The sequence below is a fragment of the Fusarium solani genome (assembly GCF_023522795.1).
Source record: "Fusarium solani strain SB1 chromosome Unknown bctg00000007, whole genome shotgun sequence".
In the NCBI taxonomy this organism is placed as follows: domain Eukaryota; kingdom Fungi; phylum Ascomycota; class Sordariomycetes; order Hypocreales; family Nectriaceae; genus Fusarium; species Fusarium solani.
In genome coordinates this window covers 853181-877957 of record NW_027072150.1, presented here as the reverse complement: position 1 = coordinate 877957, position 24777 = coordinate 853181, and the positions used below count along the sequence as shown (strand labels likewise).

The 24777-nt window shown below is 50.6% G+C and overlaps 11 protein-coding genes across 11 annotated transcripts; 5 read left to right on the top strand and 6 right to left on the bottom strand.

Annotated features, from left to right (window-relative positions):
• Positions 1-248: 248 nt before the first annotated feature.
• Positions 249-2190, top strand: MRS44_011120 (uncharacterized protein; the record flags this gene model as incomplete). Its single annotated transcript, XM_046283405.2, has 6 exons — positions 249-575; positions 630-899; positions 953-1094; positions 1156-1889; positions 1941-2028; positions 2075-2190. 6 exons carry the CDS (start codon positions 249-251, stop codon positions 2188-2190), a joined length of 1677 nt encoding a protein of 558 aa, XP_046135179.2.
• Positions 2191-2221: 31 nt separating this feature from the next.
• On the bottom strand, positions 2222-3613 carry MRS44_011119 (uncharacterized protein; the record flags this gene model as incomplete). Its single annotated transcript, XM_065619609.1, has 1 exon — positions 2222-3613. The coding sequence occupies one exon, from the start codon at positions 3611-3613 to the stop codon at positions 2222-2224; it is 1392 nt and encodes a 463-aa protein (XP_065475681.1).
• Positions 3614-3993: 380 nt separating this feature from the next.
• MRS44_011118 (uncharacterized protein) lies at positions 3994-5556 on the bottom strand (the record flags this gene model as incomplete). The annotated part of the gene is made up of 2 exons (XM_046283406.2): positions 3994-5359; positions 5423-5556. The coding sequence occupies 2 exons, from the start codon at positions 5554-5556 to the stop codon at positions 3994-3996; spliced, it is 1500 nt and encodes a 499-aa protein (XP_046135181.2).
• An 831-nt stretch (positions 5557-6387) lies between these two features.
• On the top strand, positions 6388-8034 carry MRS44_011117 (uncharacterized protein; the record flags this gene model as incomplete). The annotated part of the gene is made up of 1 exon (XM_046281010.2): positions 6388-8034. The coding sequence occupies one exon, from the start codon at positions 6388-6390 to the stop codon at positions 8032-8034; it is 1647 nt and encodes a 548-aa protein (XP_046135182.2).
• Positions 8035-8900: 866 nt separating this feature from the next.
• Positions 8901-9560, bottom strand: MRS44_011116 (uncharacterized protein; the record flags this gene model as incomplete). Its single annotated transcript, XM_046275777.2, has 1 exon — positions 8901-9560. One exon carries the CDS (start codon positions 9558-9560, stop codon positions 8901-8903), a length of 660 nt encoding a protein of 219 aa, XP_046135183.2.
• A 1452-nt stretch (positions 9561-11012) lies between these two features.
• On the top strand, positions 11013-13576 carry MRS44_011115 (uncharacterized protein; the record flags this gene model as incomplete). Its single annotated transcript, XM_065619608.1, has 4 exons — positions 11013-11330; positions 11778-11865; positions 11968-13096; positions 13420-13576. 4 exons carry the CDS (start codon positions 11013-11015, stop codon positions 13574-13576), a joined length of 1692 nt encoding a protein of 563 aa, XP_065475680.1.
• A 1469-nt stretch (positions 13577-15045) lies between these two features.
• MRS44_011114 (uncharacterized protein) lies at positions 15046-15705 on the top strand (the record flags this gene model as incomplete). Its single annotated transcript, XM_046270808.2, has 1 exon — positions 15046-15705. One exon carries the CDS (start codon positions 15046-15048, stop codon positions 15703-15705), a length of 660 nt encoding a protein of 219 aa, XP_046135186.2.
• A 531-nt stretch (positions 15706-16236) lies between these two features.
• MRS44_011113 (uncharacterized protein) lies at positions 16237-16791 on the bottom strand (the record flags this gene model as incomplete). Its single annotated transcript, XM_046273707.2, has 3 exons — positions 16237-16551; positions 16597-16669; positions 16760-16791. 3 exons carry the CDS (start codon positions 16789-16791, stop codon positions 16237-16239), a joined length of 420 nt encoding a protein of 139 aa, XP_046135187.2.
• Positions 16792-17528: 737 nt separating this feature from the next.
• MRS44_011112 (uncharacterized protein) lies at positions 17529-19829 on the bottom strand (the record flags this gene model as incomplete). Its single annotated transcript, XM_046283407.2, has 3 exons — positions 17529-18574; positions 18657-19421; positions 19475-19829. 3 exons carry the CDS (start codon positions 19827-19829, stop codon positions 17529-17531), a joined length of 2166 nt encoding a protein of 721 aa, XP_046135188.2.
• A 2783-nt stretch (positions 19830-22612) lies between these two features.
• On the top strand, positions 22613-23369 carry MRS44_011111 (uncharacterized protein; the record flags this gene model as incomplete). Its single annotated transcript, XM_046283988.2, has 2 exons — positions 22613-22864; positions 22938-23369. The coding sequence occupies 2 exons, from the start codon at positions 22613-22615 to the stop codon at positions 23367-23369; spliced, it is 684 nt and encodes a 227-aa protein (XP_046135189.1).
• Positions 23370-23626: 257 nt separating this feature from the next.
• Positions 23627-24724, bottom strand: MRS44_011110 (uncharacterized protein; the record flags this gene model as incomplete). The annotated part of the gene is made up of 3 exons (XM_065619607.1): positions 23627-23967; positions 24074-24488; positions 24533-24724. 3 exons carry the CDS (start codon positions 24722-24724, stop codon positions 23627-23629), a joined length of 948 nt encoding a protein of 315 aa, XP_065475679.1.
• Between the last annotated feature and the right edge of the window lie 53 nt (positions 24725-24777).

The window sequence follows — 24777 nt, the reverse complement described above, 5'->3', positions numbered from 1 at the left end:
CGATTTCAGGTCGACTAAGCCATCCACCAGAGAAATTGGCCGGTCCTCTTGACGCTACGAGAGAATAGGCCGGTTCATCAACCGTTGTCTGCCGCCGGCGCAATTCCTCGGATTGAGGAGGCCGATACTTGGCAACATCACCATGAATAAATACTATGAGGCTATCCTGTCCATTCTCGGCCATTGAGAACTTCCCTCGATAAAAACACTGCGACCCATCAACTCAATATCTCGACCCAACCATAGCCATGACTATTGACCCTCCACAGCTTCCATCCGCGCCCTGGGAGGCTCGAGCCGCAGAGAAGCGTGCCCGCTGTGCCGATGCCATCCCAAAGCCTTGGCGCCTCCCCTCTAGCGTCCTGGATACTCTGAAGACACCGTTAGAGACGAGCAAAAATGACCTCATCTCGCTCGATATCCCCCGTCGCTCCGGCATCCTTACCGATTTGGAGCTTGATATTACCGAGCACTACGATGTCAGCGGCTTGCTGGCGAAGCTGGCTGATGGTTCCTTTACAGCTACGCAGGTAGTCACTGCGTTTTCCAAGAGAGCAGCCATTGCTCAGCAATTGGTGCGCCCGTCTATTCAAGACACTCGGTACAGTGTAATGTGCTTACTTAGATAGACCAATTGCCTCACTGAAACCTTTTTCGATCAAGCCCAATCGCGCGCTCAGCAGCTAGACAAGCTGCGACAAGACGGCAAGCTTGCCGGTCCTCTTCACGGTCTGCCCGTCAGTCTCAAAGACACCTTCCAAGTCGTTGGTACCCAAGCTACTATCGGCCTGGTTGCCTATCTCGATGAGTTTTCTAAGAGCAATTCTCCTCTTGTTGAGATTTTGCTCTCCCTGGGTGCAGTCCCATTCGTCAAGACCAATGTCCCACAGACCATGATGGTGAGTGATGATAAGGCGTAGAGTCAAATCCAAGCAATTCTAATAATCTCCAGACAGCGGATTCCCACAATAATGTGTTTGGCCGCACTTTGAATCCGAGAAACACGGCTCTGGGAGCAGGCGGCTCATCTGGTGGCGAGGGCGCCTTGATTGCATTTCGAGGGGCGCCCATCGGAGTTGGGACAGACATTGCAGGTATGTTTTTTGCCTTTCATCCCCATTCTCGAGTGTACCAGGGGCCTTACACATGACATAGGCTCCGTCAGAATACCCTCTCTTTGCTGCGGAACCTATGGCTTCAAGCCAACAGCGGGACGTATCCCATACGGTGGCCAAAGGGGCTGCAGCAATCCCGGTCTCAAGTTCATCCTCGCCTGCGCTGGTCCATTGGCCAACGACATGCAGAGTCTCAAGATCTTCACCAAGGCTGTTATAGACTCTCGACCAGCCGATCTTGACTCGACGGCAATTGATGTTCCGTGGAGAAACATTCCTGCTTTCTCGGGAAAGAAGCTAAGGCTGGGTGTTCTCCCCGAGGATCCGTCCTATCCTCTACACCCACCTGTCAGAAATGCCATCTCGCAAGCTGTTGCCAAGTTACGAGCTGAAGGGCATATCCTAGTCGACTTGGATCCTCAAGAGTGCCTAATTGACGGCATCAACGATGTCGCCTGGGGCATCTTTGCACTTGACAAAACAGCCAGCCGTATCGTCACCGACGCAGGAGAGCCGGACATCCCATCGAGACAGCGGATCGTTGACGAATTGAAGAGATTGAAGTCAGATTACCTACCAGATCTGACTGGGCTTAGCGACTTGGACAAGCTCGCGACACTCAATATCAAGAAGGCTGCGGCGGTTGAAGGTTGGCGGAGAATCTGGCAAAGCCACCGTCTCGACGCTGTTATTGGACCGTCTGCCCAGAATACGGCGGTGCAGCATGACCTATTCGGGGTCCCGCCATATACCTGTTTCCTCAACGTGTTGAACGTGAGTCATATCTGCATTTTGAAGCTATTTCTTGCACTGACACTTTTGTAGTATCCAGCGTGCGTGATTCCATTTGGGAACGCAAAGCCGGTCCCTGGCGAAGACTTTGCACTAAAATCTGATCAAGTTGGCCCTCCTTGTGCGTTCCTCTTTCCGTGGCATATATATGGTGCTAATGCATGCAGATGACGCTGAACTGACTGAGGGAGCGCCTTGCTCCGTCCAAGTCTTCACAAGTTCAATGCGGGACGAAGAATGTATTGCCGTATCGTCCATGATCGACAACATCCTGAATTGCTAAGCGACGTTACCGGTTGGAAGTGTCTCATGTCTCAATTATACAGTTGAACCATCTCCCTAATATTATACCAAGATACAACCTCCACATCATCGAGTAGCTCCCAGAACCTCGTTATATGGTTCTGCAGATGCCGTGAAAAGTCGACAGAATAACCCACCAGGCTCGGTATCCTTGAGAGCCACATCTTCCTGTCTGCTTCCTCCTTGATCTCGAAACATGCCGCCAGTAATGGTAATGTGATGGATAAAATGCTGTGGTTGGTTGCGGCTCGCGTCAAGTCAAGTTGTGTGAGAATGGCGGTGGCTAGGGCTAGTGCTGGGCCGTTGTTCGTGCCAAAAGGATATCGTAGGCGATGAATGAGAAGAAGAGCTCCTATTCTGACCACCTGGGCCTGACAGAGCATGTGAGAGACCTCATTTGTCGTGAAGCGGGTGGCAAAGCCTTCTGGGATGTGTGGTTGCCAGGCTGTCACCGTCAGCTCGATGCGATCAATTGCTTCCAATATGTCATGCAAATCTTGATGGTCTGCATGTGACAGAGCATTGTTGAGCTCACAAATGTCGTACAAGCTCGGAAGCATCGGACAGAAGAGACCTGTATATCGGTCGACGTAGTCCTCGGCTCCGGGCCGGCAGCGGAACCTCAGGGTGGGCACCGACCCTTGCATCAGACAGTCGATTATCTCGGGCAATATGAGGCACGGAACAAAGACGAGATCATCCGGTTCCAGGTCTTCGTCTGACTCGTACATGTCCTTGACCAAGCTCAGGGTCTGCCTGCAAATTGGTGCCGAGTCCGGTGATGACGAGCGGTAGTGTGTAAAGGATATGATGAGGGCGCCCAGTGCTAAACACTCAGAGACGCCATGGCTGCTGCGAACTTTGTATTCACGTAGTTTTCTTATGGCCGAGGATGCGTGTTTGTATTGTATTTCGGTGTTGCGTTGAGCCAGTGCCGAGTCGCGGTCGAAGGCGAGAGCCAAGGCAAGGAAGGCCTCCTTTAGCGTGTGTCGCGAGACGACAAAGTGAGAAATAAGAAGTCCACGGTGATGCTCTTTAAAAGTAGGGCCTATTAGGAAGACATTCAATGCGGCATCGCCAAACAGACTGTCCTGAATGAGGCGCTGGTCCGAGCATGTGAGGTCGTTAAACAGTGGTAGACACCGAGGGACCATGGGGCCCAAGGCGGAATAGACAAGTCCAAGACCTTTCCACTGGCTCGCTGAATCGCCTGTAGGCGGTGTTCTGGTTACTGCTGCGGCATAACGACGTGGGCGGCCAGGTTTGCGGGCAGGACGATCAACCAGGCACTCAAAGCCAAGGCGCTGGCAACGAGCACATGCGCCCTGGTCCTGCCGCCAGTGGCATCGCTCCTTGAGCGAATGACAGCGGTCACAAGCGCGGCGAGATCCGACGGGAGGCATTGCAAGTGTGTGTTGAAGAGATGATAACGAGCTTTCTGTCAGTTGCTCATTGTCTTGAGTTTGTAGAGATAAGGGAATGACAAGGATGCTTGTTTCCCCGCAAACCAAGCGCCAGCCGCTTTGCTGCTTTTGGCACGCTTATCTTTCGGTCCGGGGGACTCGGCATGTGGACACGGCCCAGTGTTCCGGCGGTGCGTGTTGACTCAGGTTACCCCAGATCTTGGGCATGAACAGTTGATTCATCACAAATGGTGGGTGAAGCCGTTTTTACAATCTCTTTTCTTGTATGTACAGCATCTTGGTTAATACTTTAAGTAGAAAGGTAGAAAGTCGGTCTCTATCAACCAACAAGCCCTCCATGTCTTGATATTTATGCGTCCTCACAATTCTAATCCCACATTGACATGAACCGACTTGACCTGCATGTACCCCTCTAAGCCAGCTTCACCAAGCTCTCTCCCAACTCCGCTCTGCTTCATCCCCCCAAACGGAACCCGAAAGTCCGAGTCCGTCGACGAATTCACCCACACCATACCGGCATCGAGTCGAGTCGAGACCCTATGCGACCGCTGCATGTCTCGCGTAAAGACAGACGCCGCCAGGCCAAACTCGCTGTCATTGGCCATGTTGATGGCGGCTTCTTCCTCGTCAAACGACGAAATAGCGACTACGGGCCCAAAGATCTCCTCGCGGTAAATCTTCATGCTCGATGAGACATTAGAAAACACGGTCGGCTGCATAAAAAAACCCTTCTTTCCCCAGGTCCCTCCTCCGGTCTCCAACGTCGCCCCCTCTTCGACTGCACTTTTGGTGTAGGACAGGATCTTTTCCAGGTGCACCTTGGTGATCTGGGGTCCCTGAAAAGTGTCTTCATCAAAAGGATTCCCGATTTTATGAGCTTCGACAAGCTCTACAAATCTTTTGATGAACTGCTTGTACACTCCTGACTGAACCAGCAGTCTGGAATTTGCTGTGCAGATTTGTCCTTGGTTGCTCATGATTCCGCAGTGCGCCCACTTCGCTGCTTGCTCAATGTCGGCGTCGTTGAACACCAGAAGAGGCGACTTGCCGCCTGTCTCGAGAGTGACCTTTTTTAATGTAGCTCCTGCTGTCTGCTGGATGAGTCGGCCTGTGATGGTTGACCCAGTGAATGCAATCTTGGCCACGTTGGGATGCGACACGAGCGTATGCCCAGCAGTTTTTCCATATCCGTTGACAATATTGACAACGCCAGGCGGGAACCCAGCACGAACGATCAAGTCCGCCACATATAGCATAGAAAGAGGTGTCTGCTCAGCTGGTTTCAACACAATCGTGTTTCCCGTAGCAAGAGCCGGACCCAGCTTCCACGCCGCCATCAAGACAGGGTAGTTCCAGGGAATTATCTGGCCACAGACTCCAATAGATTGCTTGAGAGTATAAGCAAACTTTTTGGAATGCGTCGGAATCGTTTGGCCGTGAAGCTTGTCTGCCCAGCCGGCATAGTAGCGGATGCAACCGATGGCAGCAGGGAGCTCAAGGTTGAGCACCGAAGTATATGGCTTGCCGGCGTTCCAAGATTCCAGGGTTGCTAAAAACTCTTGGTTTTGTTCCATCAGATCTGCGAGCCTGGTCATCATCGCTCCTCTTTCGGTGCCCGAGATGTCGCGCCATGACGGGTTAACGAGGGCTCGTTGGGCTGCTTTGACGGCGCGATCGATATCATCCGCATTTGCTGCATCGACTTGACAGATTTCTGCTTCAGTGCTATCTTGCGTTAGCGGATGACGGCCATGGTACTTGACTCCCCATCATCGCAGGGTTACTCACGTGGGATCGATGGGCCTCAAGCTCTCGCCTCCAGTTGACAAGACAAACTTGTTATCAATAAACAGCCCTCGATTAAGAGATATCTGCCGGCCGTTGGGCGCTGTGAGATCCAGTTGCAGATTGGATTCGGACATTTCAACAGATGTCTCGTGTGGTTATGGACAATCAGTGAGGCTGCATGTGGGTAGGACAAGATGCTCTCTCCAAGCGGGCGACTGAAATAGCGATAAGTACCTATCCTATGAAGCGTGTATGACATTGCGTACCTCGTTTGGGTGGGCTTTTCTCCTGTTCCCGACCGTTCATCGGCACCACAATACGAGCCCGGTCACCATGGAGTCGTGGATGAAAGCCGCGGCTCGACTTGCCTGATTATGTCTAGTCCCAGCTGCAAGCTACGAAGCACCTGCATGAAATTGGCCGGTCTCGATGTCCGAGCAAGTGGGTCTGACCGGAGGGTTAACGAACCGGCGAGTTTTGACGTCAGAGCAACCAACTAAGATAGACTATCTAGTTAGTGATCTTATCCTTAGCAGAGGATTCTTGTCACTGCTTAACCCTTGAAGCATCGCATTTGCCGATCATGTTCCCGGACGCCATTGCTCTCAACTGGGACGAAAAAGACGGCATCTTTGTCCAGACCGTCTCCGCATTTCCCCAGACCCCGGTTCATCGGGTTCACTTCGCCAGAGCACCTATTGTTGGAGTACCTTGCATGGACAGGCCAGGCTAGAGTTGTCGCAGGGCCGGCATGAGTGCTTAAACGCCCGGTCCGAAAGACAACCTTTCCACGCCCACGACCTGCTCTAACTGGCGGTTATAAGCCGATTAGATACCCCAGCAACCTACCCATGACCCAACAGCATGAACCACTGCTTTACCAGTGAATCGAAAGGCAGTCACGGTCTATTTCAACTTCCTACCGCGGATACACGGTGCTCATTTCCTCCAGCGCTTGGTGCACTATGGCGTCGACGTCCTCTTCCACCGGCACCCTTTTGGTGAATGGTCGCATCTTCACCAAAGGCGGCACCGGCCGCGAAGCGCAACCCGAGTTCGCGGATAGCATCTTTGTGCAAGATGGCATCATCAAATCTATAGGCTCAAGAGACGAGCTGTATGCCAAACATCAGCAAGAGGCAGCTCACGCTCAAGACCTCGACGGCAAGACGGTTCTCCCTGGGTTTGTCGATGGGCATATGCACCTCCTTCAGCTCGGCCAATCACTCCAAAAGGTCAGCCTTGACTATTGCCAGTCACTTGAGGAAATCGTCGAGACGATTCGGTCTTTCGCCAAGGCTAACCCAGACCTACCGAGGATCCTCGCCATGGGTTGGGCGATAAATTTGACTCCGGACGGTGTGCACGCAAAGACTCTGGATGAAATTGACTCTCGCCCCATTTACGTCGATGCCCTTGATCTACACTCTGTCTGGTGCAATTCGGCCGCGATCGCTGAGCTTGGAGTTGGCGACATGTCCAATCCTGAAGGAGGCGAGATTCACCGCTACGACGATGGTTCACCAACCGGTCTCCTAAGCGAGAATGCCGTCTTTGGCATTGTTGTACCCTTCCTTGCCCAGATACTCACCAAGAGTCAGCGGATGCAGTATATGCTACGCGCATTCGAGGAGTATAGCGCTTCTGGCTATACGGGTGCGGTTGAGATGGCCATGGATGAAGTTGCTTGGGATGCCCTATCCACTCTGTTTTCCGAAAGGCCAGATATCGCCGTACGAATGACGGTTTACTGGCTCATCAAACCTGACACAGAGGCTTCGATACGACGGCAGGTAGATCGCGCTATTGAACTTCATCGCCAGTTCAATAGGGAAACCTCACCAAACCTCACCGTCACCGGCATCAAACTCATTTGTGATGGCACAATCGATGCCTGTACAGCGTACCTATCTGAGCCTTATGCAGTTGCTCCATCTGCACCGCCTCTGTGGTCTGATGAAAAACTCGTTCAAGTTGTACAGCAGGCTTCCGAGGCAGGTCTCCAAATCGCCCTGCATGCCATCGGGGATAAAGCAATACACACCGCTATCAATGCCCTCGAAACACATACAAAGCCCGGTGGCCGTCACCGCATCGAACACTTGGAGTTTTCAGCGCCGGAAGATGCCAGGCGACTGGGAAGTCTAGGCATCACTGCCTCGATCCAGCCAGTCCACGCAGACCCTATGATTCTAGTCGACTGGCCACGTCTCATCGGCACGCACCGCTGCAAGAGAGCCTTTGCATATAGAGACTTTGCTGATTCTGGAGCGCTTCTTGCTATTGGGAGTGATACTCCCACGGCGCCATGGGATCCTCTACGAAATCTTTATGTGGCGACGACAAGACGATCCGCGCGACAGCCAGAGTGGACGACCACCGTCAACGAGAACTTTCGTCTAGGGCTATGTGAGGCCGTTACGGCAGCCACGCTTGGTGCAGCAAAGAGTGTGTTTGCGGAAGATCGCGTTGGAAGCTTGGAGGTGGGTAAAGCCGCCGACTTTGCCGTGTTGAACCTAGAATGGGATGCTGAGAAGTTGCTCGGTGCGTCGGTGGAGGAGACCTGGTTCAACGGGAAACGGGTTTACCAGAAGGCGACCACGAAGGAGTAGGTAATGCTCTCTCATCTGCATTGAGGATATAGAATGGTCCCGAAGATACGCATTAACTTGGATACGGTAGAAAGCGATGGCTTGTTGGCTGCTCTTAAGAATGTAGCCTTTGAATGACCCGGGGCTTAATCACGCTTTGCAGATAATAGATCATACTTGATCCGAAAGTCCATATGAATTGACAAATTTTCAACGCGTTGACCCTGGTGTACAGACTTGTAACAACCTGGCTTATTTATTGATTCATTGAACATCGGCCACCTATTTAGTCTACCTTGCTCACACTACACAGCCCCTGAACAGCCTCCGCTTTGAACTTATTGTACTGCTGTATTTTGGCTTCATCATCAGTGTTTCTTTATCTATTAGCTCCATTATCCCATCAAGGGCCAGGCTTCAACTATTACAAAAACACCATATCAACACTTCATAGCATCATATCCCAGTTCCAATACAGTGGCCTCTTCTTTTTAGTCTTTTCTACTACCAGCAGTATACATTATTAACTTAACGGATCCTCGCGGCTGGTTTCTCAGAAGGAGGATGATTATGTTCGGAAGTTGTCGTGCATGAAGAAAATTATCGAGGTGGATGTGTACCAAGAATTTAAAGAGGCGTAGACGAGATCACCTGTCAGCGGTATCAATAGAGCACCTTTGAATGGAACTCATAGGTGATATACTACAACATTAGGGAGAAGATCTTCACTTGATTCGCAAGGGGAGTATTAGATAGAATCGATTTGATCAATGTCAACGCTTGTCACGTAAGATTTAGCACGCTCCCCTACTGTTCCCTGTTATGAAGCAGCAGGTCGATATTCACACTCGAGATAGAGAGGCGACGTGTGATAGAGGCCGAAACCTCTAATACAACCCCGCAACGACCACACCAGCCATCATGCCAACCATACCAAGAGAACCTGTCTGTCGAGAGCCCGGAGAGTCCTCCTCCGTAGTGGTTGCCTCGCTCTGTGCGCCGGTTCCTGTGCTTGTTTCCTCAGTCGGAGTGCTGGTTTCTTCGCTCTCAGTTGCGCTTCTTCCCCCTTGAGTACTCTTGCTCGTAGTTTCAGTCTTATCCTTGTCCTTGTCATCATCTTCGGTGATTGCCGCAGCAAGCTTGCTGCACACATTCGTTCCAACAGGCACAATATCTCCCACCAGATTCTCCTTACTGCACGCAGTCCAAATCTCCCTAAACCCTGGAATATTCTCGCTCTGCCAGCTCGTCCAACTCGACGCCCACTCTGAGAAGAGCTCGGCTGTAGAGCCAGTGACGACGGGTAGTTGACAGGGGTCTTGAGTGTTGTGATACTCTCCGATAGCAAAGGAGACAGCGATTTCAGAGATGGCCACGTCTGGCGCGGGCGCGCCGGTCATCTTGGCTGTGACAGACGACAAGACCCGTTGGCATGGGGTTTGGTATGGCGATATGGGACCTGAAGGGCGCTCCGAGGTGGTTGAAGTTTGCGCAGCGGCCTGCAAGAGGCCGTTGGTAATGATAAGCAAGATTTGAGTGATGTACATGGTGGGTTTGCAGAAGTGAGATAGATGATGAATTTGACGATATCTTCAATGAGCAAATGTCTCGGGTTTTATCTAACGCTGGGTCCTCATTGCCCCTCAATCATCACCTGGTATCATGTAGAGTCGAGGCGGAGGCCTCGTGTTCAATATCACCGTCAGGACAAAGACTCGTCAATCGAGCAAAACCATGCGCTCAATATTGTGGTAATGTTACCGATATTTCCTAACAGGTCGAGACTCTTTCATTGTGTACCCAGTAGACCCTTGGCGTGGAGGCGCAGCAATCTCGACGTGCATTGCTAAGCCCCATTCTCGGTTGAAAAGAGAGCTGACAGCTCACGATGATTCGATTGATAAGGTTCCATGTGTCTTCTGACTTGCTGATGCGCTGGACAATATCTTGCCCGATTGAGGGGAAGGGAGGCGGTGCTTGGAAAAGGCTGCCGACGAGCATGTCGGCACAGAATTTATGCTGATTCTGGAAATCACCGAGAAGAAGAGAGAACAAGGCTAATGATTACACATCATGTGTAAATTACACATGCAAGGAATGTCCAAAGCCAAGGTGCTTAATGCTCCCCGGCTGGTGAAGGGAAGCGTGGACCCTGCTCTCGTCACGAATAGCCAAGACGCAAGGTGATATCAGTGGGAGCCGTTGGCTAGGACTGCCCTGTCAGCGGTAAGAGCAAGCCTGAGCTAAATTTGACGTCCATCAAGTTGACCCGACATGGCATTGCCCAATACCTCCATCGGATGATTGATGTCTCGTTCCAAGTCATGGCAGTGCACTTCATCGTTGGGAGCCGGCGAAACAATGTTAGAGTGGCAGCAAGTCGGCGAGATAAAATTTTGCTGAGTTTCGTGGTCACTCTTTGAACACAAAAGCCATTAAAATTACGGCATCAGTGATATTGCACGTATTGCAGAACGCAAAGAGTGGCTCTTCACGCTGTTTTGGGGGTGTGGATAGAGTTCCGGCATTTGTAGACATTGCCAACTCAATATAAAGTTCACTCAAGGTTAAAACCCTTCTCTGCCACCACAATTTGACCCCAACCAACCTTCTACAGGTATTAAACCGACCTAGAGCTTCGAGAAGTGTTGAGTACCGATGAGTACTTCGTAGCACACAGAGGAATACGTCTTTTTCGTTGTGCATGACCGACAGAGGAACCTTTCGGCGTTAATATAGACCTTGCCTCTCATCTGGACAGACCGTCAACAATTATGAGAGAGAAAGTTTTCTGCAATTTTCAATGTCAGTTCCCCCTGGAGCTTCATCATCTTCTGCTGATATTTAAGTCTTTACCCATCCGACGTGCCGTGGAAACACCTCACTTCCATGCCCTCTCACCTCGTTTTCAGATACTTACGACTCAGAACTCGACAAATTACACATTATGCTTTTTCCAAACTCTTCTTTCGGCAATGCTTGCCCTGGCAAGCGCAACCATGACCCTCGCCAGCCCCTGCCACAAGAAGGGCAGACAGGACAAGCTTGAACCATTCAGTCTCCCCGGCGACTGTGGCGAAGATGCCTGGTGGGACTCTGAGAAGCTCGAATGCCACTGCAAAGGAAAGGGCGCCATCTGGAACGCAAGAAAGAAGCGGTGTGACTGCATCAATCCCGACACCGAATGGATCAAGGGCATGTCGACGTGCAAATGTCGCAGTCGTCAGAAGGACCTGAACAAGAAGGGAGAGTGCGTGTGCATCACCGACCCCATGTCGCTTTGGTTCCAAGACTTTGGACGGTTGAATGATTGTCCGGTGAGTGACCCTGCATCCTTTCAACATGAGAGATGGCAACGAGTTGTGGATTTTAGCTTGCCGACGAACGGTGATGGGAAAAGAATAAAAGCTGACATGGAAGCAGAAGCCTCAATATGACCCGAACAGACTTTATTACGACTTTACTTCCAGTATGTGTTGACAGCTGAATTCTTGTTACCACAGCTAATGTCCTTCCCAGAGCCGGCACCATGGGCAAAAAAGCAGGAGGAGGGAAAAGACTGAGCTCTATAGTCCCGTTAGCCCTCTTACCAGAGCGGACCTCATGACAAACTCATGTGCAAAAAAGGCACGTGGTGTTGATGAACCTTTAAACCATCTGGACAGAGCCTTACTGAGATCTGGTTATATTTTCGTAATAATTAAAAACAATTAGAACTTTCTAGTCACGGTCTCCCTTGTCCCCGATTTCATTGTCATATTCAGGATTTCATCTCCTCTGCTCCACTCCCTACTTCTCTGACTTCAGCCAAATTGGGGAGCCTTGACATTACGGGCGGTATCATTGCCACATGTGAGGACTTCAATGTCGGATAGGTTTGCTCTTACATGATGGGAAAAGTTAGATGCTTTGTCATGTGAGAACCTCAACACGACTTCTTACTCATAAAATCAGATGCCCTCCCCCCATCTGGACAGAATCTTTTACAAACCCATCGCTTCCATTATTTCGCCTACAAAATCTCGCTTCAGCGTCAGGAACTCAGTACCAGCAGTCTTGTACACTACATTACCAACATGGCACTATCCACGTTTCACTCATTCCCGATGCTCCCACCTGAACTTCGACTGGATATCTGGGAACTGGCAATCCGTCCGACAAACGAGAAAAATGGCTTACACCACTTTACCATCATAAAGCAAGAAGAGGACGGTCAGGAAAACTTTCAACTGCAACACCCTTACCCAGCATGGCGGCCTCAGCACACAGCCATCGTCCCCACCAACAACAACAAATCCGTCTACCTCTGCGATGCGGGACTTTGGACGGCGTGCGTGGAGTCGAGGGACGTCATGATGAAGCACTTCAAAATGCACCAGTGGGATATGAGACGGCGTCAGGGCGAACCGATGCCTGTCATTGACCCTGCTCAATTGAAGCGTGACCTAAGTCAAGGAAGAGACTTCGGCTACCCAGCCAAGACGACGGCTCGACGAGAGCATGAAGACTGGCAACTCATGGTCCAGCCAATCATGGACATGTTTTGTTTCAAGAGCAAAGACTGGCAATTTGCTCGAAGTTGGCTACAGTGGTCGGAATTCTTTGTCGACATGCCATTTACGGCCTTCTTATTTGGCCACGTACCGTTTAGGGACATGGCCCTCGAGTTTGACCCGAGTTGGAACCTCGATTTTCCTCAAACCATCTCCGACTTGGTCGAGGAATCTTCGGCCAGAGGCTATATCGCAGATGCTATGTTTACTTTGGCTCATGATCATAGGGCTTTTAAATCTATGTATCTCGAGGTCTGGCTTATTGATCATGACGCTTTCTGGTCCTCAGAAAACGGCAGAGACTCTAATCCGGTCTTTTACGATTGCGAGCAGGATTTTGTGGAGGTTAGGCCGGGACAGGTGAAGTTTCCTGGGTACGAGAATACGGCCGCATACTTTATTGACCTCCTCTATGGTCTTGGTGATGATGCATTTGCAGAAACTTCTGGGGATCAATCATGGATTCGGTCTGGGGGTTGGACGAAGCGTCACATCAGGATGCTTGCTTGTCCAGGGAAGCAATGGGATAAGTACAATGTTTGGGGATAGAAGAATCAGAATGAATGAAGTTAAAGGGATTGCATGTTTATTCTGCATGATATCTGTTGTACGAAGTTCAAGCAGTGAGTAATAGGTTTGACCTCCGGGCATGACCCCAGGACGCCATCAGACCAGCTTCTGTTCCAGTCACTGGCGAGCACCGGCATTCTTCGATATGTGTAGAATCTCGGACGCAGACATTCGTCACTAGTGTCGTGCGGTCGAAGTCGACCAGACATTCAACTGGGGTTTTGATTTGAGTTTGTCAGCGCAAGACAGAGGTGGCCACGATGGTCACAAACACTCACTCCAGCGTCGTTATCAAGCCAGACCCCGACTCCGCCCCAGAATCGGAATTCCCTGCGAACAACCTGGGTGAAATAGAGCTCAGATCTGAGGGCGATGTCGTGTCGATGGGATGCCCTCTGGGCTCTCAGTCCCTGTCAACAAGACCAGTTCTCAACAGTTGATTGGCTTCCGTAGCTCAGTTGGTTAGAGCGTCGTACTAATACTTCATCCGAGTGTCACGTGATGCGAAGGTCTCAGGTTCAAGCCCTGGCGGGAGCATTGCTCTCACACGCCCATCAGCTTTATTTTTGCATTTTTTTTGCGACTTTTAATATTGTTTTGGTCCTGGATGATGCTGTTGGTGTCGTGGTGTTGTTGTTTGCTGGGTGAACCTTGCTTACGTGATTGCCGCTGTCAGTTTGCAAGCTCGACCTACCGGCTGACAACCATCCATCCAACAAGTGACCACTCAAAACGATTTATGATTTGAATCACCTCCTTTCTCAGAGCACACCATCTCCCTCGAGCGAAATGTTCAACAATGATCGAGAGTGTCGCTGCTTGCAGTCGACAAGCGATGGAAGACGGCCGGCATGGGTTCTGACAATTACAGGTTAGCTGAGCACTGTGCTTGGGTTTGTCGAACCGTCAAAGGGAGCGTTACCCTACAAAACGAGAAGTCAAGACCAACGCTGGAGCACCTACCCTGGCCCCAACATCATCAAATTGCTCTCTGATTTGGATGAGCGGGAAAAAGTGGCCAACGAGCTGAATAGGAGCCGCGAAGTGGGCTATTGCAACCCCCTTGTGGCACCTAGTCTTTGTAATTAGACACTTGAGGCGATGTAATCAACACAATTGATTACTCTTTCCAAACAATTAAGGTCTTTCTCACTTACGCACATCCTTTCATGCCCTGGAATCCACAGGTCAACATTTGACTGCAACTCGGCCGTCTCCCTACCACATACGACCATACCTACTGGAGAATTCGGGATCCCGTCCGCTCTCCCATAGACAAGCCAGTAAGGGGCAGATTAGTAGTTGGGTCGGTGACGACCAGCGAATCCCTGCTGTTGTATGTTTTTTTGCCGTTTCTTTTTGTTGATTTGTGGGCACTAGTCCTTTGTTGACCCATCGCGAAGTGGGCTTAGAACGTGACGATATCTTTGGCTGATGGAGATGGAAACTTCACTTGCCTTCTTTGTTGCAGACCCCATGCAAATGAACATGCCTGGGTGAGGTTGGATGCTTGAAGGACTAGCTCTTCACTGTCCAGTTACAGTGCCAAGATTCTGCAGGCTGGTTCTTGTTCACATCGTGAGCTCATTGAGGAAATAAATTACGCGTTTGTTCACTGATTCGAGCATGGACCTTTACTCTGTGCAGTGGAATATTTGACCATGCATGAGCACCAACACAATCCGAACACTCCCTTTGTCTCATCAGCGAAAATGCTACTGTTCTGAAACACGGCAGTGAACAAAAACCGCTACCAACTCCATAACTAGCTCAGGGCTAAGTATATAATTACTGCATGCCCTGACCCACTACTCACTTACTCTCAAACACTGTCTCAACAATAACTCAATTCTTCTGTAACAACCTTGAACACCACGCATCAACCCAACCTTCGAAGAACTCAACCAATATGTCGTCCCCTATTCAGAACAAGGCGCTCCCGGATGTTTACAACGGCTTTGAGATATGCACGTCTGACGACCTTACGGTCAAAGAGTTCCAGGAAATGTTGGGCGGGACCGCGAAGACTCGTGACGCCCGCATCGCCAACGACGCCAACAACAGGATCAGCACCAATACCAACACCAATGACATGGACAGCGCTGAAGTCATGAACAAGGCTGCTAACAGTGAAGCCGATACTGAAGTTATCCTTACGGTGATCAATGGCAAGTTACATTATTGGGAACCCAGCGGACGCTTCCGTCCCGTGGAAGCCACACCAGAGGAGCTCAAACAATGGGTCAAGGACGAGTGCTGGGATACGCGCAAGAAGGATGAATGGATCAAGTGGCTGATGGAGGCCCCGTTGGACCCGAGCCAATTCGGCAGCGCTTGCAAGGCGCCTTACAATGACATCGCATCCCCAGAAGAGTTAAAGTCGGCAGTTGAACGGCCCTGTAACGATCTGAATCGAATGTATGCTGACATGGAAAGGTTCAAGGCAGAGAGAAACAAAAAGCTGGACGAGGCACTGCAATTGGACTTGGACTATCGGTCGGCCAAAAGAAACGTTGAGTGGTACACCATGGTCATCATGAGGTCCCTCGAGAAGGATGGCAAGACTTGAGTACAGGTGTCATTAACGCCGTGACGCGCTTATCTAGACCTTGCATTGAAAATATGCCACGCGAAGTACCTATCTAGAGTTGATTGCATGTAACAACATAATTGCGATTTTGTTGCCAAAAAAAAAAGTGACATTTAGGCGGCTCGGGGAAGCAATATTACGAAGCTCAAAATAACTAAACATGGATAGCAAACTCGCTATCCCCTGTATTCCCTCTTAATCATCAAAGACCGTGAGTGTCGCCCTATCTAATTATAGCCCATCCAGATGATACTCATAGCTGTCCGTATACATCTCCTTCTCTTTTTTCTAACAGCGAGCATCGATTTGTCCAAGAGGCTCGCTAATTGTACATACACTGGCTTCCTACCTCTAATACTACCTTCACTTATATCCATTGGTAGGCCCCTAGGACTTAATAGCCTGGGAAGATGCTTGTGTTTCAATCTCAGACCTGCGGGGAGAAAACTCCGCTGGGTAGGTTGTTGGCTGACTTTCCAACTACCGGTACAGCTAAGGTTGCACGTGACTTTACGGACCAACCTCCTGAGGCTGTGCTCGGATCCTGATTTTGACCATGCGTTCTGACTTGCTGTAAGATACATCTTCTTCAAAGCTTTTTTTGCACTTCTCGACCTGGAACCACTTCTTGAAATCTTCAGGACCAGTGCTGGCGCCTCCAAAAAGGCAACCCACGCGCTGGAATAGACAACTTCTAGTGAAATTGAGTGTGCGTCCAATACTGTCCTCGAAACAGGTGATGCCAACCACGCTGGTAGCATCGACTTCGAAAGCTTGATACCGGAACTCCAACGCCAGATCCTTTGTCTCTTGGTCCTGAATCAGCTACGGGCCGTAATTCACGCTTCAACAAGCTTTCACCGCCAATACCGGCACAGCCGGAAATACATCCTCCGCAAAAGCCTCAAACAAACATTGGGCAGTGTCATCGTTGACGCCTACGCTGTTTGCTTATTCACAACGCAGAATCCAAAGCCTGATAACCTCGATTTGTTGCAGTGGTACTCCAAAGTGACCAAGGCACGATGTCTACCTCATGCGGATGACATCGGCAGCAATTGACATGACTATCTTCTTCTTTCGCCTTGCAGACCCTATCGCAGAGTATTATGCCCAGCAAAAATGATCTTGCCTGTCGAGAAGCCTCGAGAAGAACTCTTATCACTGCAAACCACCAGGACATGTCCTCAGCAGCTCCGAGACCATGCGGCTCAGAAGAGCTATATATCGATTCAAGCTCTTGTCCTTGCTTGTTGATCCTTCTGACACGAGTATAGAGCTCCTTCGTACACAGATTGCCCAGGAGCGTATTAACATGCTTGAGCCGTGGGAGACGGAGGAAGTTTTTGCCTTTTATCGATATCTACAGTCCACCTACCATAAACTCTTTGCAGTCTCGACGCCGCGAATCATGAGGTAATGAGACAACGTCAAACCCAGAGGATCAGGGAAGTGAGCTGATTCATGCTCCTAATTAAAGTTTCACCGTGTCTCTTCGACCATTTTGCCCGTTCTTCCTGGCACAATCGTAAACTTATCAGGGAGGGTCTGGACAGCTCTGGCGACATGTTTGAAGCTCTCGTCCGTGTCGTACCCTTCAAAGCTTAATACCAGGCTATTGAATGTCTTCCCAAATCGACCAAACCGTGTCCACACCTGTTCTGGACAAGGGTCTCGTGGCCGTTGAAGCTCATAGAATCCGAGAAATCACTTATAAGAATAACCTTGCTTTTTGACAATGTGTTATATATACCTAGCGACCTACTTGTAAATCAACTTCCTAATTGCATATTACTCCCACCCTACTTCTCTTGAGAACTAGTCTTCTTGCCAAGATACATGAGCTTCAGATCCAACTTCAAAGGACTGCTCGTACCATCTCCCCTAGCCGGGTCTTCTTTCGGATGAAAGTGTCCTCGAATAAACTCCCAGAACCGCTTTTCGCCTGTGCCTTGCTTCTCTGGAGAACCAACTTCCTCGCCCTTCAAGCCCCCATTCACCTGATCTTTTGTCTCACGATTTACCCTATCAACTTCCTTTCCTTCCGCCAGCTTTCCATCTGAGTGAGGACGTGTGTGAATGCTCTTCTCTGTGCCCCTACCGGCCTCAGAGGTCTGCAAAGCCTCTTCCCTTTTCAGATCACTACCCTGAGTTTCAAGCTCGACAACCTTCACCACTTGGCCATTCTTCATTGGCTCACTTTTTTCAGCCTCCTTTCCATTCCCTCCCTCAATCTTGCTCTCCTCGCCGCTACCAAGCCTCTCAATCGTACCGATTCGCTTGCCCAGCTTGTGGGAAGTAAGCAACCAGTTTGAGAGAATTTGATTTTCTCTCCCGTAGAGTTTGTCCTCGTCCATCACATACTTGGTGTCTCCATTGGAATACTTCCAGCAAATATCGCGTGTCCCATTGACTGAAGGTTCCGTAGCCCACTTCTTGAGCAGATGACACTTTGACTCGCCCGTTGCCATGATCAAACGCACACTGAAGTGGACACATTGTGATGAACGTTCCAGAGCGACCACTTGATGCTCATGCAGGCTCACTGAGCGGGTGAGACCTTTACCCTTGTCCTTGGCTCCTTCGAGTACACCTGCGGTCGGGTCTCGATCTGGGACTGGGGTTCGTTCAAGGTCTTTTTCCTTTTTCTCTCTCCTTTTCGTCGGAAAGACGCTGCCAACAGACTTCTTCACAGACTTCTGCTTCTGTTTGCAGTACTCGGATATGTCCCGCACACGATCATTGGTTCTCTTCTTGAAGAGATCACGACGACGGTCCTTGATATGTCGAGTCCGGAATTGTACACCAGCACACCACCAAGCTACTGACAACTTGGTCGCCATAGTGCCTATTATGACTGTTAGAATGAGAAAAAAAAAACCACACCAGCTCTCGAAAGAGACCCGTGATATCATCGGAGGTTCACTCACCTGGCTCGCTGCCGCCTTTGTACTTTGGTCTGCGCCAGCGACGCCCAAAGAGGTCATTGAGGTGGTTCCAGAAATTTCCAAAGTAATGGTCATTCATGAAATTGAAGAGGACGTCGTGGTTGAACATCTGTGTGCCGGTCGTGTCTTCGAGCCTCGCAATCATCCAGACCAGAGCAAGAGTTGCCAGCTCGGTCTTGCCGCTGCCCCCTCCCACATCGGAATGGGACCCAATGAACCAGCACTGATGAACCTGCGTCTTCTTGTTTCTTGAGGTCCATAGAACCGGTTTGAAGTTTCTTCGACGCTCGTTGAGAGCCAGTGCCTGAAATGCGTGATCCGCTCTCAGTGGTGCGCATTTTCCGACAAAGTGCAGTGGGCGTGTCCACAGCTGTGGCAGGGGCGATCCCAGCGCACTCACTGTGTCCCATACAGCACATGCCTTGATCCTCACATTCCTGGTGAGGAAGCCCTTTCTTTCAAGCCCGGCGCTCAGGTCGCCCAAAGGGATCCCGAAGGAATTTCCCGGTTGTGCGCTCTCGTCCAACATGCCATGCTCCGAAGTCTGGGTTGCCCATAGTTCGAAGAGCTCCGGCAGGACCTCGAGACCTTCTTTCTTCAATAATCCTATGTGATGGATCATTGAGGCAACGCACTGAACAGTGAAAGAACCTCTCGAGAAGCCAACGAGCATGATTTCGTCCTCGGTATCGGCGTTGTAGTTGTGACAGAGGAAGCTGTATGCTGCCCGTATCTTGGCTGAGATGCCTGGAACATGAATGGTCAGAAGTCGCAAATATAGATGGCCAGAGATTAGATACCTCGACCGGTGGCGCTGTCAAACGAGTTACTGAGCCTATCAGTCCCATTGCCTACCCCGTTGTCGTAGTAGACAAGCTGAAGGCATCCCAGGGTGTCGTAATGATCAACGCATCTCGCAAGTCTCGATACGTTTGTCAATGGCTGACTGCTGTTGATTCCATCATTCCAGGTTCCGTCGCAACAGACAAACAAACGCTTCTTCCCGGCCGGTGCTGTGGCCTTGGGAGAGTCTTGAGTGCTGGGAGAGGCCTCAGTCGATTTTTGAGGGGACAAGAATCGTCCAGGGCGAGAAGTCTCTCCCGGTTGGTCGTCAAAAACTGAGCCCTCCACGGGGCTACCGCTTTTCTGAGCCATGAAAGATTCGATGAGGGACACAGCGATGTGCCGTGGCTTTGAATACTCAGTTTCCTCACGAGGAGCAGGACCTCGAGATATAGGGGCCGGTTTAGATGCCTGGCTGCGCCCCTCATTAAATGAAGTAAAAGATCTACCAGGCCCATATGCCAAGAGGAGGCTCCCTGTGGCGAGCTGTTACCTGTCACCAATGACTAGCAATGTGGTTGTGATAAAAGTGCAAGCTGAAAGCAATGTAGCGTGCGATGTAACCACGGGGGCCGCAACTACGACCAAGGCGGCTATGATTAGCCAGCGTGAGTCAATACGGCCGCCCAAGGCCGTCCTGTGGTAAGCGCACAGGTTCAGCTGACATGGAATATGGGTAATACAACACGAGGCTGTATCTTTCTGGCCTATTATTGGTACTGTGTTAAAGCCATATTGTTTCATTTTACTCCTTGGCTAACGACAACCTGGCCCTAAGTAGCAAAGCGTGGTAAAAGGCGAGTATCCAGCTGTGCCCACCATGTTTATTTTCATGGAAGGGTGTGGTTGAATTATACTAAGAGGCTGATGATGCTTGAAAATGTAGTTGCTTTTTGCCAAAGCTCGGGAAGCTGAGGGAAGAGCCAATTTTACAACCAGAATCAAAGCAGGCTGCGAGTCCAAATGTTGACGTAGACTTTGGCGAGGAGCTGAGCTGCTGTGCGACTCCCTCGGCTTCCGCGATGAAAACTGGCTGTCCAGCTCCTGTCCATCTTCATAGTGTGATTGGTGTCAGATGGCTGGGATAACAGGGGTATCATTTTCGGCGTGCTTGCAGTTCAGCGAAGCAGGCTGGGACGTTGGCATGAATGGTTGGCTAGAGAAAGCCTCAGAGGCGTTTCTGCGGTGAGCACAGCCCTGTCTCCAATGTGACCGGTTTGACTTGGAAATCAGGCTCTGATATTCTCATAAGTTTTGATCTGAAATTGGTTAGGTATTTATAATGCTGTGTTCTATAACAACGTAGGCTCTAGGCTCTAGGCTCACGGAATGACCACACAAGTGCAGTCCAGGATGATTCACCTCGAAGACAAAGTTTCCCCGAATCACTGCCCAATTTTATCATGCCAAGATCAAGTGGCGTATCGTGGGTGGCCTCAAAACTGGGTGGCTGATTCTCAAAGTCGGCACTCTTCTCCTTGATCTCTCACCCAGTCCACCTCACCTCGAGCTCCGGAATCCTTCGCCCGCATTTGGCGGCAGATCGGCCTATGGTGATAAGAGCTTGGCCGTCGAAATAGAACTGCATTGGGATGTGTTCGAGTTTCATAGACGACTTAGTAGGATAGCCTTGACGTAGTATGGCTCGGCCCCCAAAATCTGATTCAGCAATACACTTGATTATCGACGTGACCAAATGAAGCGCCATCCCGGCATATATCTTTCGTCCCTGGCTTCTGTTTAGGCTAGAGTTCTTCACGCCAACCCACAGAGAGAGGCTCATGAACCACAAGCGGCCTCAGTAGTGAGCCCCATTCAAGGTTTGATCAGGTTGAAGGACTCGGCTGACTTGTGTTAATCTCCATGCCAAGTCGTTACTACAAGTCCGTACTGAGTGAAGCCAGGTACGTTTATAAAAAGAGAGTCTTTCTCGTACAAGAAGTGTGCCCTTCAAGTCTATTGATACTCTTTGGAAGTTCTTGACACCTGAGCCCCAATTTGTCGTCGATAAACTGGAGAACATACCTTAGAAACTCCGATGAACCCAATATGCCTTTCACTAGGCCCCCATACATGGCTACCTCCAATATCTTCGGTTTCGCCTCTGGTTTCGCTTCCAGAGTAGAACGGAGATGGCGAACGCGATGACGACGGAGCCACTACGGACGAATGCCACTCCCGAGCTTACCAGTGATTATGGCATGATGGTAAGACCATCAAAGCCCGGAACAGCCTGTTCAGTCTAGACGACAAGTCAGAGATGATGGTCTGGTGCGGAGACGGCTTTAGAGAGGATCCACAGCTGTTTTGTGTTACCAATCATGTCGAGTTCCTAAGAGAGTGGAAACGAAGTATCGTTCTAGGGCCTGCCACGGCTGGGCACTGCACCCGATAGCCATGGGTGGGCTTGGGCTTTTGCTGGATGGCTAACCAGTCATCTATTTCAACATAACCTGGAAATTGCTGCTGTGGTCAGACCCTGAGCTCATTCAATCACATTCGTTTACGTGCATAGGCACTGTCAGAGAAGCCGACCGATCCGTCTAAACCTCCGACCGAATTTGCCGCGGATAGAGGATCAGCCCGACTCCAGGAACTGCAAGGGCTCGGCAGCTCATTATCCGGCGCTAGCGGTAATGATGAGATCAAAATAGGCATTCCTATCAATAGGGCTGCGCTGCTGGGCGGCCGCCCGCAACCATAGGCTCGCTGAAACGGCCCAGTACAACCCAAACCGGCCTGTCGGCATCTCAACGACACCCAAACGCCATAGCCCACGACAAATGTCAGAACCTTGACAGCAAAATACGAGGAAAAAGGGGCGGAGCAATGGAGGATTACGAGAGGCGCTATGGCAGAGGCTCTAGCGTTAATGAACCGTCAAGGCAATGATTGGTGCCCGCAAGCCACTGCGTGTTGACCTCACGAGGATACCCAGCCACCACTATCAGAGCGAGCGAACGACCGTGACAATACGGCATCTCCAAGGTCAGAAACACGTGTATATAAATCAATTGTCGCCTTTGCATCGGTGCTGGTCAATCTTTGCCAAGACTATAAGCATTAGTCAACGGACGTATTTTCATATCGTCAACATGCAATTCACGAGCCTCAGCGTCGCTCTCTTCGCCCTGCTTGCTGTAGGAGCATCTGCCGCAACTCACAGGGTTGAGGTCGGCAAGGGTGGGCTCAAATACACCCCGGATACCATTAGTGCTGCCAAGGGAGACATCATCGAGTTTCATTTCGACTCCATGCACACTGTTGTTGCCGGCGACTTCAGCAAGCCATGTACTCCAGCTACGAGTGGAGGATTCTATTCTGGTGATCTTCCTGCGAGTGGAAACGTAAGCCTACACTCTTTGACAACTGCGTCGACTCTTGCATTCTTTGGTCCACGGCTAATCTATCCCTCACAAGTCATTCTTCTCAATTACTGTCAACAACACTGATCCCATCTTCTTCTACTGTGCCATTGAAGGTCATTGCCAGGCCGGAATGGCAGGTGTTATCAACCAGGGATCTGACACGCTCAAAGCGTATCAGAGCGCTGCAGCAAAAACTGACAAGAGCACCAGCCCAAAGGCTGCGTTTGGTGGCACCCTCAGCAGCAAATCCAACACCGGGTCCACATCTACCACAACGACCACCGCCTCTGAGTCATCAAGCACCGGGTCCGCATCTACCGCGGCGACCGCCGCCTCTGGGTCATCAAGCACCGGGACCTCGACTGCCTCGGGCTCAGCTGCAGCCACCACAAGCAGTGTCCCGGCGGCCGCTCCACAGTTGACTGGCCCGATCGTCTGCGTATCGCTCTTCGCTCTGATTTTTGGCGCTATGCTGGCATTTTGAGGGGGTTTGGGAGGAAGTCGGATTCGACACCAAAGAGTTGGATGAAGGAGTGGACTAAGATGTAGCGAATTGACCTAGACTGAGGAAATAGCAAGAGGTCAAATAAAGAGTATTGACTGAATGATTCAAGATCACGGTAACTCGGAGTATGCGCCAGCTGCCAAGGCACAGGCTTCAGAACCAGCCTGATGCTTGAGCATAAGGCCTCTTCACATCTTCAGCCGCTGGCCACTCTGGATAGGTCTATAACTACTGTCTCAATGGTCGAGTTGAGGACGGCTGCTGAAGCGGTGGTATTGGCTCTCATCAAGTCCAGCTCCCTCGAGTGACGCACCTCGTTCCACTAGCAGTTCCATTCCATCTTGATCCCTATAGTCGAACGCAATCCTGAGAGGGGTCCGTCCCTGCTCATCCTGCTGCTCTACACGAGCACCCGCATCAAGGAGAAGGTGTATTATAGCATTCGTCCCAAGCACTGCAGCTGCGAGAGAAGGCCGCATGTCACCATCTGCGGTGTAGCTCCTTTCCAAGAGATATCTGACGATGTTCTCGAAGCCATACTTTGCTGCATACCACATCAGACCCCTCCCTTCGTTGTCTATTAGGTCCAAACCAGCTCCTATTTCCAGGAAGAACAAGGCGATGTCTTTCGGGTTCCGCTGCTATCGCCAGCATTATTGGAGTGAGACCCTCGATATTCCTACAGGCCGGATTGACGCCCGCCTGGACGAGAAGCTTGGCCGTAGAAAGGGCTCCGGAGTCTATCGCGGTTTCCAGTGCAAGTATGCCATAGTGTTCAGGCGCGTCGTCAAGTACTCCTTTGTCGAGGAGCAGTCGCATAATATCGCCGTTCCGATCAAGACTCGCTGCTGTGTAAAGCGCTACCGGCCCCCATTGTGCGTCGATTGTGGTGGCGCGTACATCAGCTCCAGCCCCTATAAGAATCTTGGCAATCTCGTAACATCCGCTGTGAGCGGCTGCACTCAATGGAGTTCGAAGCAATTCTCTCGAGTCGGGTGGATTTGGGTCAGCACCGTACTCCAAAAGAAACTTGACTATTTCAACATGACGCTTTCCTGAGGGAAGGTCAGAGGCCGGTGGAGTAGGGGCCATTCGTATCTTTTGTTCACATCGGCTCCATGATGTATTGTCTTTTTCGCGACCGAATATGATCCTTTCTTGATGCTCCAGTAGAGTGCCTTGCGACCCTGCTTTGCATCACGCGCGTAGAGACGGTGGTCGAGAACCTGGTAGAGTCGACGACTTGTGCAACTGAAGGCGCTAAGATGGCCGATGGAGACAAGGTTATCGGCAACCAATTCGATGAGCTCGGCTGGGAGGGTTTCAGAAGACATTCTTAGTGTTGCCAGGTCGTGGTGTTGTTGAGAATTTGATTTGACGGATTCAA